Consider the following 16417-nt stretch of genomic DNA (forward strand, 5'->3'; position numbering starts at 1 on the left):
CATTCTCATATTTTGTTTCTCAGCACAAACTTCCATTCTGAAGGGAAGGGTGGTAATTTTTCTTGAAAATTCACATTGTTTTGTTAGCAAATAAACCCATGTTTGACACAACATCCGCCATGTCTGCCAGATCGGCAGGGTTTTCTTTCTTTTCTCTGGCTCTTTTCCTCCCTGATTTTTTTTTTTTCTTCCCCTTCCAGTATTCTCTTAATTTAGACTAGACCCTCCTGTAACAGCAAGTCAGTGACTTGCTTTGGGCAAAACAATTTGTACACTAGATTTATTGTCTTCCTGCTTGGATGTCCATCTTGCAATGTCTTCCGCATCCAAGCCCATCCAAGTTTCTTTCTCTCTTTTTTCCTCTTTACTTTGAGCTTAGTGTTTTGAAGGAAGTTGATCAAGCTGAGCATTCTTGTGAATTTGAGCTTGGTTGCCAAGAATGTAAGTGATTCATCCCCCTGTAAGGAAAAGTGCTGGCAATAAAACATTCCCCAGTCCCCTTTTTTTACATGCAAAATACTGTTACTGCTCAAAATAAGCAAATCTTTTTACTCAGAACAAAGTGTTACGCTATTAATTGCACGACAACTAGAATTCTTAAAATACCTTTAAGCTCTAATCTTAGAAGAAGGAAACATTACCAGCAGAGGCCTTGAGAGCGATGAGATGTAAATTACAAGCACTAATAAAGCACAATGAAATGGTACCTTGCCTCATATCCTTCATATTGTTACCTTACCCTCAGCAGGACCAAATTCCAGCAGTTTTTCCTTTGTGCTTTGTGTTGCGGGTATTTTAAGAACCCTTCAGGGAAATGCAAAATAATTTCAGGGGGGAAACGTGTTATTTACTTGAATGAGGACAGCGCAGGAGCTGAATGGTCTATTCAGTGAGGGGAGTTTAACGTCCTCGTTTGTCCCCTATGGCTGTGCTGGTGCAGCAGCACAGGCGCGTATATTGGTGCCACTTAGCAAACTCCCCGGGGACCTGCCACGGCCACGTTCCCTGCGCACAGACACCTCGCCTGCGCCGTGCCCGTCTCATCCCTCTTCTGCTATGGGGAGCAAAGGTTTTCACACATCTGTCAAGCAGAGAGCCTGGCGTTCTGCTCACTCCTCTCCAAGAAGTCAGAGGACTTGTTTATAGTTTGAAGTAAGAAAAGGTGCTTTGGGATTAAATAGGTATTGTTACAGTCAGGAAAGCAGGATTCATCTTTTCTGGGAGCCTTTCTTTAAAAGCTATGCTGTTAGTAAAAGACAGCATTGCTGTTTGTCATAGCTCTGGCTTTGCTCCTGGCTGGGCCAGGAAACAGCGTGCCCAAGGTATAATTTCCCACATTTCCGCAGTGTCCCCGCAGCCTTGCTCGTGCTCTGTCAGTGACACCCAGGTAGGACCAATAACACTTACACCTGACATTTTTCAAACCAAGGACCAGCTACTTTCAACTACCTTTTACCATCTATTATCTCTGCCAGCTAGTCTCCGATAAAGCCACTCACAACCCTCATTTGGATGGCTGGGATCATGGGACTGCTGTCCCAGCAAGAAGCCAGGACTCGTTCAAGCAGCCTGAGGAAACTGTAAGCCCTCCCGCAGTTCAGCTGTCAGCATCCAGTGTGTGCAGAGCTAAAGGAGCTGTACAGCTCCCACCCCACAAAGAGCAGGAGGATAAGCTTCAGAGCCCCAGAAGCAGGTACATAGCCCATTCTTGATGGCCCTCCACCACTGACAGCACCAAAAATTACCAACTTAAGAAAAAATGCTCAAAGAGTGTGAGATGAAAAAGCGTTCATCCAAATCCAGGCATCCCTGAGTGCAGATGAAGCGAGAACTTCTCCATGACTGACCAAAGATTTCATCTGCCATCTAAACGTAAAATAATGAAAAATGTGTAATGCCTTCATATGCCAAATCATTTGCATCCACTGGCCATAGTTCAAAGAAGAACTACAAGCTATGCTAACACAAATACCCAAATCTTCCTGCTTCGTTTGTAGCCCAAGATGAATGAACACTCATGAACCTCTCATTCTGACTAGTCTTCAGGGTTTGTAATCAGAAACTGATTAATAACTCCTACAGCATATCGTTTCATCTCTGGTCTTGGCTAAAATCCTTTCTGAGTCTCCTTCATCTTACTGGCTGAAGCGTGTTTGAGCAGTAGCTCCATCGCGGTTTGGGTGAAGCCAGACCCAAGTCTGAACCAAGTGCTGAGCAGCCAGAGCGCTGTACTTCAATGGCATTTTAAGATCTGGCCCATACGTCTGAATCTGTATGCAAGAATTTACCAATAACTGTGCCCCGTGTTCTTAATATTTCACTTTTATATTTTCAAACCTCTGTGCTAAGCTAATCATTTGTCTCTAACAGGCAAGGAATCTATCTGTACCTCTAGTAATAGAATTTTTTCAATTCTTGTATTTGTGAGTTTCACTTCCTTTTGCATAATGGTGTCTCTTTTTCTAGTATTTGTTTCATTGAAAAATCTGAGATCTCTTTTTAAAAAGTAATATTAAGTGATACTGGTCTTTTAAAAATCTGAACACCTGCATTAAATTGGTGTATCAGCTGGTAATTATTAAGCCTTTGCATTCCTCAAGCACAAATAAAATGCCAGAGCATATTTTATCTTGCTTCATATTGAACAAATCTGATCTAAGAGGTGTAGAAGAGCCATTTCTTTTTCTCTTCTATGCCCTGAAGTTTCAAAAAAATGTATCGGAATTATTCTTAGCTTGTAACAGGGGTAACAAAGCATAAAGCTGAACGGGGGTAACAAAGCATAAAGCTGACTGTGAGGCAGTGTCAACCTAAGGCCCTTTTTTTTTTTCCAATCCACTCTTTAAATAGTTTATTTCTTTCCTTCCCCGTTCTTCATTTGCAAAAATTTCCCTCCTGCAATTCTGTAAGGCACTTATTTATTTTTTGGAGTGCTGCATTTTCTTACACATCTTGTGCACACAAAAAAAAGAGCACTGCTCACCGCAATCTGAAATGTCACAGTCTGTCACACTGTCACATGAAATGTCACATCATACAGCTTGTCATTTGGAAACACCAGGTTACGGACAAATGTAATTTTCGTGACTCCAGCTGAACCACTGCAAGAGGATGCCCTTCATCACCATCCCCTCTGGCCCACCGATGTGCCAGCACAGCTACTGGTGTGAACCCTTCATTGCCCATTCCAGGCAAGAGCAACAAGGTTAGTGTAAATAATTTAAGTATTTTTGCTAACCTGTTTCATTGTAATAAGCCTGTGAAATGTAAAAGCTGTGACTTCTTCCCGCTAGTACCCTGGCTGCAGAGTGCATCTCTGTCCATGCCCTCACGATCGCTCATCTATAACCCCAACGCGCCTCCGTTGCTCTGCCGCAAGACTTGGTAGATTTGCAACAAAATGTTCTTTAAATTTCCCCAGCACCTTTTCCCATGTGCAAAAACGAATATCATACAGCTGATAACAATAGTCACCATTACATACAGAGATTACTCTTTCTTGGTCAAAGGAATAGGTGTGCACAAATTTTCTATCAACTCTTCTTTAAAAGCTCTTGTGATCTGGGGAGCCGAAGTGATTCTGCCTTACATTATGCCTACAGGACATTCTGTTTTACTGGCACTATTCCCACCACTATCGTTAAGATTATGTCAGTGTTTCCACTAAGCACTGTGTCTCTGAGGAGCTTATGGTAACCAAGCTGTCAGAATTCATTCTGGGCTCAAACTTCACATATTGTAAATTCACAGTGATAGACATTTCCTTTCTTTAAAAAACATTGAGTTAATTGATATTGCAATACATATGACAGAGCACTCAGAAAGGAATTTGGTTTTATATTGCACTATTCAAAATGTTACAGGTAATTTATCACAGCCAGAGCATTTTGGTCATAAGTGGCCACTCAGGAGAGAAAAAAAAAAAACAAACCAAAAAAAACCACCAAAAAGAAAAAAGTTACAGAATTGCGTTTTCTGACCTGCACGTTGAGCCACAAAAGGTATTTCTGCGATGTAGCTGGGCTGTCTCGGAGTGCTGAGGCTTTGCTTTTGCTTGACAAGCCTTGTCACATGGAACTACTTATTTTGGAGGAAAGTTTTGCTCAGCTCTTTACGATGCTGCTTCTGGAGGCAGGACACATGTAACGGCTTACACGACATCAACCTTTGTTATTAAGGATACGGCAGCACTCATAAACCTTCTGCACGGCTCTATGAGCCCCAGAACAAAACCAAATAAAATATTACTCTTGCTGTGGCTGACAAGAGAGGATTTACTTATCAACAGCTCCATTGTCATTAAATACTCGGTGTGAAACGTCACAGACACAGGGAGATTCTTCGTGTTAAGACCCATCATCCTGGGGCAGAAAACAGGGAAACAAATATCTGTTCTGGGTGTGTGGGATCCACCTTTATCCATCTACTGTTTTCAAAAGGAACTGTGTGTGCCAGACTGGAAGCTTCTAGAGATGTATGGCAAGCTGAAGAGCAGCATAGCCAGGGAGCTGCGTATAAAATATATGTGCTTTGGTATACTCAGTCAGATGTCTTGGAATTTTCTGCTTTAGGAGAAAAAGTAGAGTCTTTTAATATTATTCTTCCATGGGAAGGGAAAAGAACAGATATTTAGGGGAAGATACTGGAATAACCATCAACCTAATCTGTTAATGCTTATTCATGGAAATGTTCCCACCAAAGCGTGAGCAGGACTGTGTCTATCCGAAGGAGATACTCACCCCCTTCTCAGACTTTTGTGTCCTGTTCAAGGACGGGATCACGTTAATCCAGGAAGCAGCCAGGGAAGGGATTTGTCTGCACAGGAAACGTAGAAGACAATATTAAGGACACCTCTTCCAGGCGATGATGTTGTGAGGGGACACGCTGGCTTTGCCACGGGGGGCGTTTTGAGGGTAGCGCTGTTGCCCTCAGAGCAGCCCGCGCAGGGGCTGCAGGTCAGGCTGACTCCGTGTTCCCTGGGCAAACTGGTGGCAGCAACACCCACAACTGGGAAAAGCACCAGCAATGAAAGTAACCTTCACAGTGGGTTTCCCACCGTGGCTGTCGGTAGCAGAGCTGCCCCAGGGACGGAAAACCGGGAAACAGAGCTACAAGGGAGTGTAGGCAGGGGCCCATGCTGCCGACCTATTTGCGGTGAATTACAGGCTGACAAACTTCTGATGTTGGTTGGCCTCTCCGTTACACACATCTCGTACACAATTTTAAAAATTTCCACTTATTGCAGTGACAACCCATTTATTCCTTCCTTTCAGTGTATGAACGTTTCTGTACTGAGGTAATTTAATACAAACAGTAGGGGGGAAATCAAGAATCTATGGTAGAGTTTTACCCAAGTTATAAAAGCAGTTTATTACTCTATTGTGTGTCTAAAATTTCTGGAACATTGTAGCAGATGTATTTTATAGAGAAATGACAACACGTTTTAATGAAATCCAGGTTTGGATTCTGGCAACATTTCTTCCTTAATTTTATATTTTGTAACTGAGTCTACTATCCCACCAGGAAAAAAATCAATGGAATATTTAGTACATCTCACCATCACACCTTCACGTCTATTTGCATAGAGAAGAAAATAACTCTACGTGACAGACCAGGACTTACTTTTTCTTTACTTGAAACTGAATTCTGTCTTCCTCTGCTGACAACTACAAGTTCCAGTTTGTTCTGGTCTCTTCCAGGTGAAATTCAAGCAGTTATTAACAAATTTTGCTGGACTTCTCTTGCATAACACACACCCTGTTGTTGATTTAGACTGCAGTTTTGCACTGGGTTGGCCTGAAGTGCTGTGGAGCTGCTCTCCAGATCCCTCTGTCACTGCTCAGGGGACACGGGCAGGGTCCCTTATCAGTGTCCGCTGTGGGCAGCAGCGCCCTAAGGGAAAAAAGGAAAAAAGAAAGAGCCCCACTGTTCCCAGTTCCCATGCCCAGGCCTGTCACAGAGCACAGGAGGACTGTGGACATCCTTCCGAATCCCTCGCACACCCAGATGCATCAGGGACAATTTAGCTGCCCAGTAGTAGCTGGTCTCTGCTGAGTATGGATAAATTGCAGTTTTTAAAAAAGATTACAGTTCAGTCAAATAGATTTGCTTTATGAGAACATTTCCGACACAGGAGTAAGCATCTCTGCCAAACTGAGTTTCTGTCTCAAAAGTAGGTGGATGCTGCAGGTTTTCAGACAAACTGCTTTAGGTATTTAAAATTAACAAAAAAATAACAGAAATGTGAAGGATAACGTCCATCTGCTTAAAATATTATTCTTGGAAACATTTTTTCTGAAACTGAACAAAAGGCATCCTGAGGATTGCTCTTTCAGGAAACACCTGATGTGGAAAAGTTCCATCCAAAGGGCAGAATTATAACATTTGGCAACATCACAAACAACGATAAACAGGGTCTCACGTGGGCAAGTACGAGGCAGCTGGTTTACAAGGCGCACCAATGGCTCTGCCTCGCGTATGACTCCTGGGTCCTGGAGCGTGCACAAGGCTGCACAGACTCACCGCTGCTACTGTCACATTAACAGTTAAATAGCAATTTTGCAATACTGCATAATAGTAAATCATCTTCAAAGTGTTTTTATCAACTTGTGTCCCCTTCTGATGACCTTAGAAAGAAAGAAGAAAACATATATGTGATCTATACACAAGTATAGATTCCACCCATGCAGTCGAGTCTTGGTGCTCCTGAATTAGGATACTGACCCGGGGTCTCCGCGTGCTTTACATATACAGCGACAGAGTCATTTTGTACCTCGCAAACTAACAGCCTGCTCCTGCTGGCCTCTTCCACACTGACTCACTCACCCGCTGGCTCACATGCAAGTTGAACAGGACCACAGAAGCCCAACAGTTACCAGTGCGTTTTGTGAGCCCAAATCATCTCAATTCAAAACAGGACAATGAACAAGAACTGAAGCTTAAATGAAAACAGTCTAATTTTCTAGCAACACTACAGGGTTCTTGAAATCTACACTAACTTTGGTACAAAATACCGGAAATTAAAACACTGTAACAAAATCTACTGCACATGAAGCATTTGGAACATAAAACAGATCTGTGGTGTTACCATGACACAAAAAGTAGGAAATACCAGCAATCGTATTTGCAAAGAAAATGCGACAGTTATTCTTACACCACCAGTTAAAGTCTGTGTGCAGTAGCAGCTCCATCCACTTTGAGACTTTGCTCACTAGGCTGATTGCAAAGGTGCCTGAAAGATGATTGTGCTGTTGCCAGAATAGGGTAGCTGAACCTTTCACAGTCAAGATAAAGATCAAGTCAGATAAAGACCAAACAAGCTTTATCGGATACGCATACAACCATACAAAACCGAGGAGTGGTGTGCAGCCCTGGTTAGGAAGAACTCACAAGTGCAGCCAATAACCTAGAAGTCCTGCGAGCCTTGGGAACCTGAAAACAGCACGCTGCAAAAAGTGAGGCTAATTCAGCTTCTTTGAACTGAGATTCAATATACTCACGGGTCTGAAATGTTCAGAGTTCCTTTTCTGGTCATCTGTTACAATTTTTTCTAGTTCCTTGGAGGTTTACCTCAATAATATCGGATATCCCAGGCCCAGTTGTGCTGCTCCTTTCTATATCTTCCCAAGCACACTTTTTTGTTTACTATCATATTCTTTGTTCTGCATAGAAAGTTTTAAGTCCCACAGTATCAGCTGCTCCTTTTGTTTTTTCCCTTTCAATCAGAATTTACTTATGGTAAATGTTTCATAGGCCAACGGGCTACATGACCCATAATGCTCTTCTCTGAATGGCTGTGGCAGCTTTGCCCAGTCCCGTATCCTACTGGCGCCAACACACCATCTCATTCATACCTTTCCTAGATGTTCCACTAAACAATTAAAAGTTCACTATTTAAATACCCACTTAAACAGGAATGTGTGTTAACAATTCTTAAAGAGGCAATTAACACTTCTTAGACCACTTGCCTCAGTTCTCTACAGCCATTCCTATCTGAAAATATTTGATTCATATTTTGGGTATCTCCTTTACAGTAATAAAGACTAGAGACTTGCTTGTATATAGTCTTTCTCTGCCTCACTACCGCAACAAGGAGCTTTAATTTTCTTTATAGCATAGACTGTATACATATGTTCGCACATATATAAACTGCTGGCACAGAACTCAGCATCCCTGAAAAGTAGAGGGACCCCTCACCCCCAAAACCTAAGAAAATGTGACGGGAGGGTGAAGCCATCAACTGCCTCGCTGCCATTGAAGGGACAGACACTATTCCATTCCTGTCCTCTCCCTCTGTCTCCGTGCGCCAGGTCTAGAAATCACGGAATCAGTTAGAAAGTGTCAAATACAACAAACTGATAGAAAACTCGCCCCCAGCTGGATAGTTTTATCTTAAATTAGGGAATTTAACCTACTCTTGGAAGCATCTACTAAGGGCCACAGCTGGCAGAAGGGAGGGAAAAACCCCTGACATGACTGAGGGTAAGGAGAGGCAGCAGGGAGCTAAATCCCCCTCCTCTGGCAAGAGTGAGCTGCGAGGCTCTCGGGTACACGTGGGACCCCAGCCTAAACTGCTGGGAACCCAGTTTACCGTGTTATGCCTTGTTGAACCAGACAGCACCGTCTCCAGTAAAACCTGCATCCTGCAGTCCCAGTTACAGATCACATAATTGCATTTTCATTTCCGAGTAATTTCCAACTTTCTCTTCCAAATACATAACAAGAATCTAAGATTCTAGACTGAAAAGAAATTGTGATTGTTAATACAGTTCATGAATAATAAATTAAGTCATGCTTGAATTTACTTAAAACTCAAGCACACCAGGTCATTTTTCACATAAATAAAGCACTCAAAAAGTTCTAGCAGAAGGAACTACTTAGATTCATAACAGAACTGTGCTTTATTTGTTACAGCTGTTCCTTTATGATACCTGATCCTAGACATAAATTCCTTTGTTTTGGAAATGGCCATTCACATACTGAGCCCAAAGCGTGTATTATCAGGGCAGATATAATTAATTTTAGCAGTGTAATAAACTGTATCGTTGCCTGGGAAATAAAATCTTGCAAAGGCTGAGTCATTCCCTTTGGTAATAAAATGATGATATGCTATAACTTAATGTAGATTAAAAACTGTACAATACTATCCAGGCTACCACAAAAGGAAGTTAATAAAAGCTGAGGGCGAACTCTAATAGGCCATTGGTTCTTCTGTCTTGTATTAGGTGTGCCATAAATCAACATTTTAAACCAAATGCTGTTGGTTATATTAGAGGTGAACTGCAAGAGCTTTTTTTTTTAATACTACGGACTCATAACTCTCCTCTTCTTTATGATGCACACAGAAACTTCATAGGTGAATATATTTTTCTATTTTTTTTTCTCCCCTACATATTTTTAGAATAAATAATCCATTGAAAAGATACATCTATGGTGTTTGAAAATGTGAAATCAAACCACAATATCACCCTTAGGGCACAGGTATTTCATATTTCAACAATTACAACACCTTAACAAGCATATGCTTTTTTCATGGTGCAGAATTTATTGTATTTATTTCTCTACGATACTACAGAATCATAGAATTGTTAGGGTTGGAAGGGACCTAAAAGATCACCTCGTTCCAACCCCCCTGCCATGGGCAGGGACACGTCCCACTAGATCAGGTTGCTCAGAGCCCCATCCAGCCTGGCCTTAAAAACTTCCAGGGATGGGGCTTCCACCACCTCTCTGGGCAACCTGTTCCAGTGTCTCACCACCCTCATGGTGAAGAACTTCTTCCTAACGTCCAGTCTGAATCGACCCATCTCTAGCTTTAATCCATTCCCTCTAGTCCTACCATTACCCGACATCCTAGAAAGTCCCTCGCCAGCTTTCTTGTAGGCCCCCTTAAGATACTGGTAGACCACTATAAGGTCTCCTCGGAGCCTTCTTTTATCCAGACTGAACAACCCCAACTCTCTCAGTCTGTCCTCATAGGAGAGGTGCTCCAGCCCTCTGACCATCCTCGTGGCCCTTCTCTGGACACGTTCCAGCACGTCCGTCTCTCTCTTGTAGTAGGGGCTCCAGAACTGGACATAGTACTCCAGGTGGGGTCTCACGAGAGATCTATCTATACTTCTACTTGAGAAGCAACCTGGCACAGACGCAAATTCACCCTGGATCTCTCTACTCAGAGAAATACCTTGCAGAATGGGGACACGGAGACAGCTTCAGTGGCACGTAGTTCTGCGTTGTACTCTGCTGCAAGCATCAACAGAAAATTATGTGAGCAGCATAGGAGCACTATAATAAGAAAGCATCAAATATAGCTTAATGGGATGGTTAAGGGATGGGAGCATGTGTCACATGAGGACCGACTGAGAGAGCTGGGACTGTTCAACCTTGAGAGAGGTGCTCCTATCCCTGTATCTGACAGGAGGGAGTAAAGATGACAGAGCCAGGCTTCTCAGTGGTGCCCAGTGACAGGAGAAGAGGCAACGGGCACATACTAAGATACCAGAAGTTTAATTTAAATATAAAAACGAAAATAAACTAACATGTTGGGGTTTTTTAAACTGTGAGGGTAACTGTGCACTGGAGCAGGTTGCCCAGAGAGGTCTCCATCCTCGGATGTATTCAAAACCCACACAAGACCCGGCCCTGAGCAACTGGCCCTTGCTGATCCTGCTTTGAGCAGGGGCTTGGACTAGGCAATCTGCTCCAGAGCACCATTCCAGCCTCAACAATTCTGTGAGTCTCTTATTTTGCACCTGCAAGCACACACGTTTCTGCGTCATTTCACAGCAGAATTTAATTTTATTTCACTCTTAAAACAAGAAATAAATTCACAGCACTTGAGGAAACAATATTAAGTGTAAATTCTGCAAAAATAAATGAACAGCCACTGATTCTAATATGAATAACAAACAACCATCAACATTTAAAAGAGTTATCACATCAGAAACACAGATCCTCTCCTACTTATTTTGCAGGACACCACCACAGACTCAAATTTGACCTAATACAAGACTCTATTCCTGGAAAAACAAGACCATAAATGGAAAGCATATGCATTTGATGTTTCCTGAATGTAATATTAAGGGAAACTAAATTCTCAGTATGATTTACCCCTTTGTAATTTATTTTAATCACTGCTAGTTGCAGTGGTTGATTATATTATTTACCGATGTTAGACATCTGTTTAAATCTGTCTCCATATGGGAAGAAGTGGCTTTTTCCAAAAGGCATCAGTATCAGTAGCTTATCGAAAGCTTTTCTAAGTATTAGAACAGACAAGCGATGATTCGGAGAACACGAGAGCATACCACCGAGCCGAACAAGGAGAGGCCCAGGGCAGCCCACCCTAACCCCTGCCACACCAGCCTGCAGAGCGCAACACTCTGTTCACATCAGGGACTCTGAAACTGATGTTTACAGGTTTTTAGAAGAACCGCGTCAAGTCCTGTCAGGCAACTATGGAGCATCACACTGCCCCGGAACAGGGAGCTGACAGACCCAGCAGGGCCACAGCCAGAACCGCGTCCCCAAGCCGGACTCGGGCGGCCGGACCAACAGACGGCAGCACGCCTCCCGTGGGCTGCGGCTCAGTGGCGATGGGGCAGGCTGCAGGGCCAGGGCCCACCACCCCTCCGGCGCGGGAGCCCGAGGGCCGCCCCCGGGCGGCGCCCGCCACCCTTCCCCTCAGGCCCAGGAGAAAGGCGGGGGTGGCGGCAGCCGGCGGCGGTGGGGCAGCCGCACCTCCTCTCCTCCTGTAAACCTCCCCTTCGCCCTGCGGCCGCTTGCCCAGCCCCGCTCCCGGGATCCAGCCAGCGGTGCCCCATGGGGGCCGCCCCCACCGAGGCGTCCGTCCATCCGTCCCTGCCTCCATACATCCCGCCCTCTCTCCCGCTCCTGGGCCAGCAGCCGCCCTCACAGCGCCCCGCCCGCGTGCGTGCGTGCGTGCGTGCGTGCGTGCGTGCGTGCGTGCGTGCGTGCGTGAGTGCGTGCACCGCCCGGCCCCGCCCCCTCTCTCCTCTCGCGAGATCTGAGGCGCCCGTCGGGACATCCGGGGCCGCCGGTTGTTTGCGCGGCGCGGCAAGATGGCGGTGGAGTCGCGGGTTACGCAGGAGGAGATTAAGAAGGAGCCGGAGAAGCCCATCGACCGGGAGAAGGTGCCGGGGGTGGTGCCGCCGCCTTACCTCTTGCGCCGCTCCCGGGCGCGGCAGGGCGGGCACGGGGAGTGGGGGGAGGAGGGAAGGGTAGGGTGGCTCCTCGGTGGGGGGGCGGTTGGGGATGGTGACCGGCCCCTCATCCCCGCCTCGCCCCGCAGACGTGTCCGCTGCTGCTTCGCGTCTTCACCACCAACAACGGGCGGCACCACCGCATGGACGAGTTCTCCCGCGGCAACGTGCCCTCCAGCGAGCTGCAGATCTACACCTGGTGAGTGCGCGGCGGCGGCCCGGGCCCCCCCGCCCGGCCCTGGGGCACGGAGGCGAGCGGGGCCGCCGGCGGTGTCGAGGAACTTGCGCGGCTTGAACTCTTTCTGCGGTACCCGGCTGCGAGGGGGAGTTGATAGGCCTCGTTTAAAGCGAGAAAGGTGGGGAGGATTCCGTGGGGGCGGGTGTGCGCTCCGCTGCGGTGGCGGGTCCGCGGGGGAAGGCAGCTGCCGCCGAAATGCGGCGCTTCTGCCTATGGCCATGGCAGCTCCGTCCACGGAAGCGCAGCTTCAGCCGAGTGCTGATTGCTGCGCACTGAAACTTACTGCGGTTGAGTTGCCCAATTATTGATGCTTGTCATCAGAGGTTTGTGTTGTGTTTGGTTATCACAACGAATCTGTTCAATACAGAGGTTTTCCTTTAGCTAATGCTTAAGTTTTGTTCCAACAGCCCTGTTTTTTTTTTTTCAGTAGAAATAGTTGTCCCGTAAGGCTTGAGCTGTTGTGCGAATGGTGTGTTGGTTTTAAGTCAGAGCCTCTCAGAGTGGAGTAAGGTGTTTCTTTTTGTCTCCTCAGGTAGCAGTGCTTCAACAGAGCTGCTTTTTATTGTTTTCAGATTTAGTTTGGAGGACTGTGTTAGTCTGCATTGCAAACATATTAGGTTTTGTTTATAGTGTTTTGACGAATGCTTTTGAAAGTGAATTGTGCTACTTTTAAAATCGTATTTTTCCTTCAAGATGTCTGGTAGGGTTATAACTTGTACGTCATATGGTTGAATAAATCCATTTTTGTGGCTAGCAAAGCATGCAGTTCTAATTTACTTCTTAATGGGATTTATGGACTCAGTCCAGGCTATTGATGGTGTCTGAGCTGTTGCCATCTGCAGAAGTCAGAATGGGCATTGTCTATCAACACACTGCTCCTCGGTTACTGGAAGCTTGGCGTGAGTGTACAGTCTCTATAACTAGAGCTGCTTTAGTTGTGATGATTGAGTCCTTTTGTTCTTGAAATTCTAGAAATGAGCTTTAGCACTTGTCTGGTTGAAGGCTGGGAAAAGGAGTGCTGCCTGTTAGGGCAGAAATGGAAACCTTATGCAAATGGAAAACCATTCATAATTTTTTTTTCTTTTATTTTACATTTCCTTTAGTATTCAATAAGCTATTTTAACATAGATACCAACTTAGATGAGGAAACACAGTACTCACTGTATAAATGCATTAATGCATTAAAAAAAACAGTTCCTTGTTGTTTAAATAGTTATTCTTTTGGGAGACATGGAAAAGCAGATGTTGAAACAGGCACAGAGGTGAAGAGGCTCGTCTAATATAGCAGTATGTTAGAAGCTAATACAGCTAGAATCACATTTGTACTTTGTATGCTTATTTGTATGCTTTGTACCACATTTGTACAATATAATTAGAGCAATTTCTTGTCACTTGATGGTTAGACCAAAATGTATTGTTTGGAATGCCGTGTGGTTGTGAAATCAATAGCTCACCATGTAGCCGAAATGTAAGATCTTGCTTATCTTCAGGTATCGACAGAAAGTGTGCAAAGGCAAGGAAATGCATGATTAAGTTGTAGCAATCTATTGATTCCACCTTGAGTTGGATTGGGGAAGCTTTTTTTATTGTTTTTGCTGTTGAGAATTTGAATGGCTCTGGTTTTTTTGTTTAATCTAGGATGGACGCCACTCTGAAAGAGCTGACCAGCTTAGTGAAAGAAGTCTACCCGGAAGCACGGAAGAAGGGCACGCACTTCAACTTTGCAATTGTTTTTACAGATCTCAAGAGGCCTGGATATAGGTAAACGGCATTTCTTCTCTGGGTTAATAGAAGACTTCAGGCACTGGAGCCGTAAATTAATTTTCATTAACACTGATTTAAAGTTCAGAATGCAAAAATCAAATTTCTAAAGTTCTTGATAGCAGACTATATGATGACCACTGCAAACTCTACATCCTGCTTGGTGGCCATCGTTGTTGATGGGTTCCCAGAACAATGAGCCTGTGCGCTTGAAGGCTTTGGTCGCTCTATTGGCAGCCAATGAGAACGTGGACCTACAGCTTGAGATACAGCTTTGTTTGTGGTGGTATAAGGGGTAGTAGGTCTGGAATCTGAGAATGTATTTGGGTTTTAGCAGTGGTCCTGTTGCAGGTATCCATCTTGCAAAACTGTATGAGCCAACCTTTGTCAGCAACCAGTAGATATGTCCTTCTCCGTGGGGTCTTGTTCTGCGTGTGTATGGAAGGGGCAAGGGATTCTCTAGTATTTAACTTAACACGGGAGAAGGTTCCCCCGCCCCTCTGCTCCATGAGAAAGAGGATTCGGTGTGGCTTTTCTTGGCGCACCTGGTAGCGGAGAGAAAAACGCCAGCATCCTGTGCATGTAGCTTAACGTGCAGAGGATGGCATGGCGGGTGGCCATGAGCCGCTACAGTTCCTGGTGTGGGCATCTAGAGAGATTTGCCTCTGCTAACCACCTTGCCTTTCCTCTCCTGCACGCAGGGTGAAGGAGATCGGCAGTACCATGTCGGGCAGGAAGGGCACAGATGATTCCATGACATTGCAGTCTCAGAAATTCCAGATAGGAGACTACTTGGATATAGCAATTACTCCTCCGAATCGTGCGCCGCCCCCATCAAGCCGCATGAGACCATACTAAGCTATTGCTTCTTTGTATGATCACATCTGTTTGTTCCTACTTGCTGTTCTAAAGCAGGCTTCTTTTTTTTTTTTTTTTGCTTTTGTTGCTAAGCAAGAACACCTGAAGACAAAGCTAAGCATCAGAAATGAAAGTTAACTTTTAAACCTTTTAGTTTATTTGTTTAGAAGAAACACTTATCTTTAGCAGTGCCATCATCCTATCCCTGATTGTTATAGTTTGAACAGTAAGTCAGCGTGTCCAGTGTTTCAAGACTTCCATAAAATACAACCAGAAGGATTACAGGTGTTCTGTAGTTCTGTCTTGTTTGGAATAAAGATTGATGTTATTAATCTTTTGATAGCGTGGTGGTTTGGTTTGTTTGTTAAAGTGGATTTCTGCAGAGAAATTTGGAAGTTGGCTTTTAAGCAGCAGTTGATACTGAAAGGAGGGCCAGAGTCTTTATCTGGTAACTTTTGGGCTTGTTGAGTAGAGGTAGGTGTCCTCATGGGGATTCCTTGTACCAGAGGATTTTTCTAAACCACTGCTGTCTGGATTTTGGAGGATGAGCCTGTGAGCCATGTGGTCGAAGGCAGGTAAACTCAGTGTTATGCTCCCTGACAACAGGGAAAGTCAGAAATGAGCTGTGTAAGGCTGCCTGTCCAGGGGCGTGAGGGCAGACCACTGCGGCTTCCAGGGGCTGCTCCGTCTTGTGCTGAGACAATGCCCATCCATGGACTGGGAGTGGCCTCAGTGGCACCAGTGTATCCCAGGATACTGAGAAGCCTTAACTAGAGGAAGGTGTGGTTTGGCACACTTGCACATCATCCTTATTTGAGTTCTGAAGGAATTAGTGTCATCTTTAAAAACAGAAGGTATAAAGCTGTCTTTCAAGATCTTGCTTTCTTTAGAACAGTCGTCTCTCTTTGTTTTGATTGCACACCCCATCAGTAAAACATTTTTGAGCGTACACCCCCAAAATTGTTTATAAATAAATCATACACATGTACTATCATACTAATATATGCATTTTAAAATTACACAAAAATAGAAATGAAAAAAGGTGAAATACTTTAAGAATATTTTGAAATTGTATTTATTAATGATTCCAAAAATATTTTCTTCCTGCATACCACTTGTGTGTATACTGCTTTGGAGACTGTCTTGTCTTGCACACCCCACTTTGGAGACCACTGTTTTGGAAGATGGGAGTGTCTGCAGAGACCTGGCTAGAAGAAATCCGGTGTTTTCAGATCAAGGTTGATGAAGGAGTGCCCAGAACTATTTCCTAATGAAGATATAATGGCTGGCGCTCTGTCCTGAGATGCTCTTGCCTGCAGTTTAGATGAACCGAGAAGAG

The 16417-nt window shown here is 44.6% G+C and overlaps 1 protein-coding gene across 1 annotated transcript; it reads left to right on the top strand.

The window, feature by feature from the left end:
- The first annotated feature begins 11998 nt into the window (after positions 1-11998).
- On the top strand, positions 11999-15415 carry SAP18 (Sin3A associated protein 18). The gene is made up of 4 exons (XM_063331110.1): positions 11999-12152; positions 12311-12420; positions 14098-14220; positions 14922-15415. Exons 1-4 carry the CDS (start codon positions 12081-12083, stop codon positions 15076-15078), a joined length of 462 nt encoding a protein of 153 aa, XP_063187180.1. The 5' UTR covers positions 11999-12080; the 3' UTR covers positions 15079-15415.
- Positions 15416-16417: the final 1002 nt, after the last annotated feature.

This window comes from Chroicocephalus ridibundus, chromosome 1 (assembly GCF_963924245.1).
Source record: "Chroicocephalus ridibundus chromosome 1, bChrRid1.1, whole genome shotgun sequence".
In the NCBI taxonomy this organism is placed as follows: domain Eukaryota; kingdom Metazoa; phylum Chordata; class Aves; order Charadriiformes; family Laridae; genus Chroicocephalus; species Chroicocephalus ridibundus.

Coding starts and splice junctions, on each gene's coding strand:
- SAP18 (XM_063331110.1), top strand. CDS start 12,081: ATGGCGGTGGAGTCGCGGGTTACGCAGGAGGAGATTAAGAAGGAGCCG. Junction 12,153..12,310: donor AGCCCATCGACCGGGAGAAG/GTGCCGGGGGTG, acceptor CTCGCCCCGCAG/ACGTGTCCGCTGCTGCTTCG. Junction 14,221..14,921: donor CTCAAGAGGCCTGGATATAG/GTAAACGGCATT, acceptor TCCTGCACGCAG/GGTGAAGGAGATCGGCAGTA.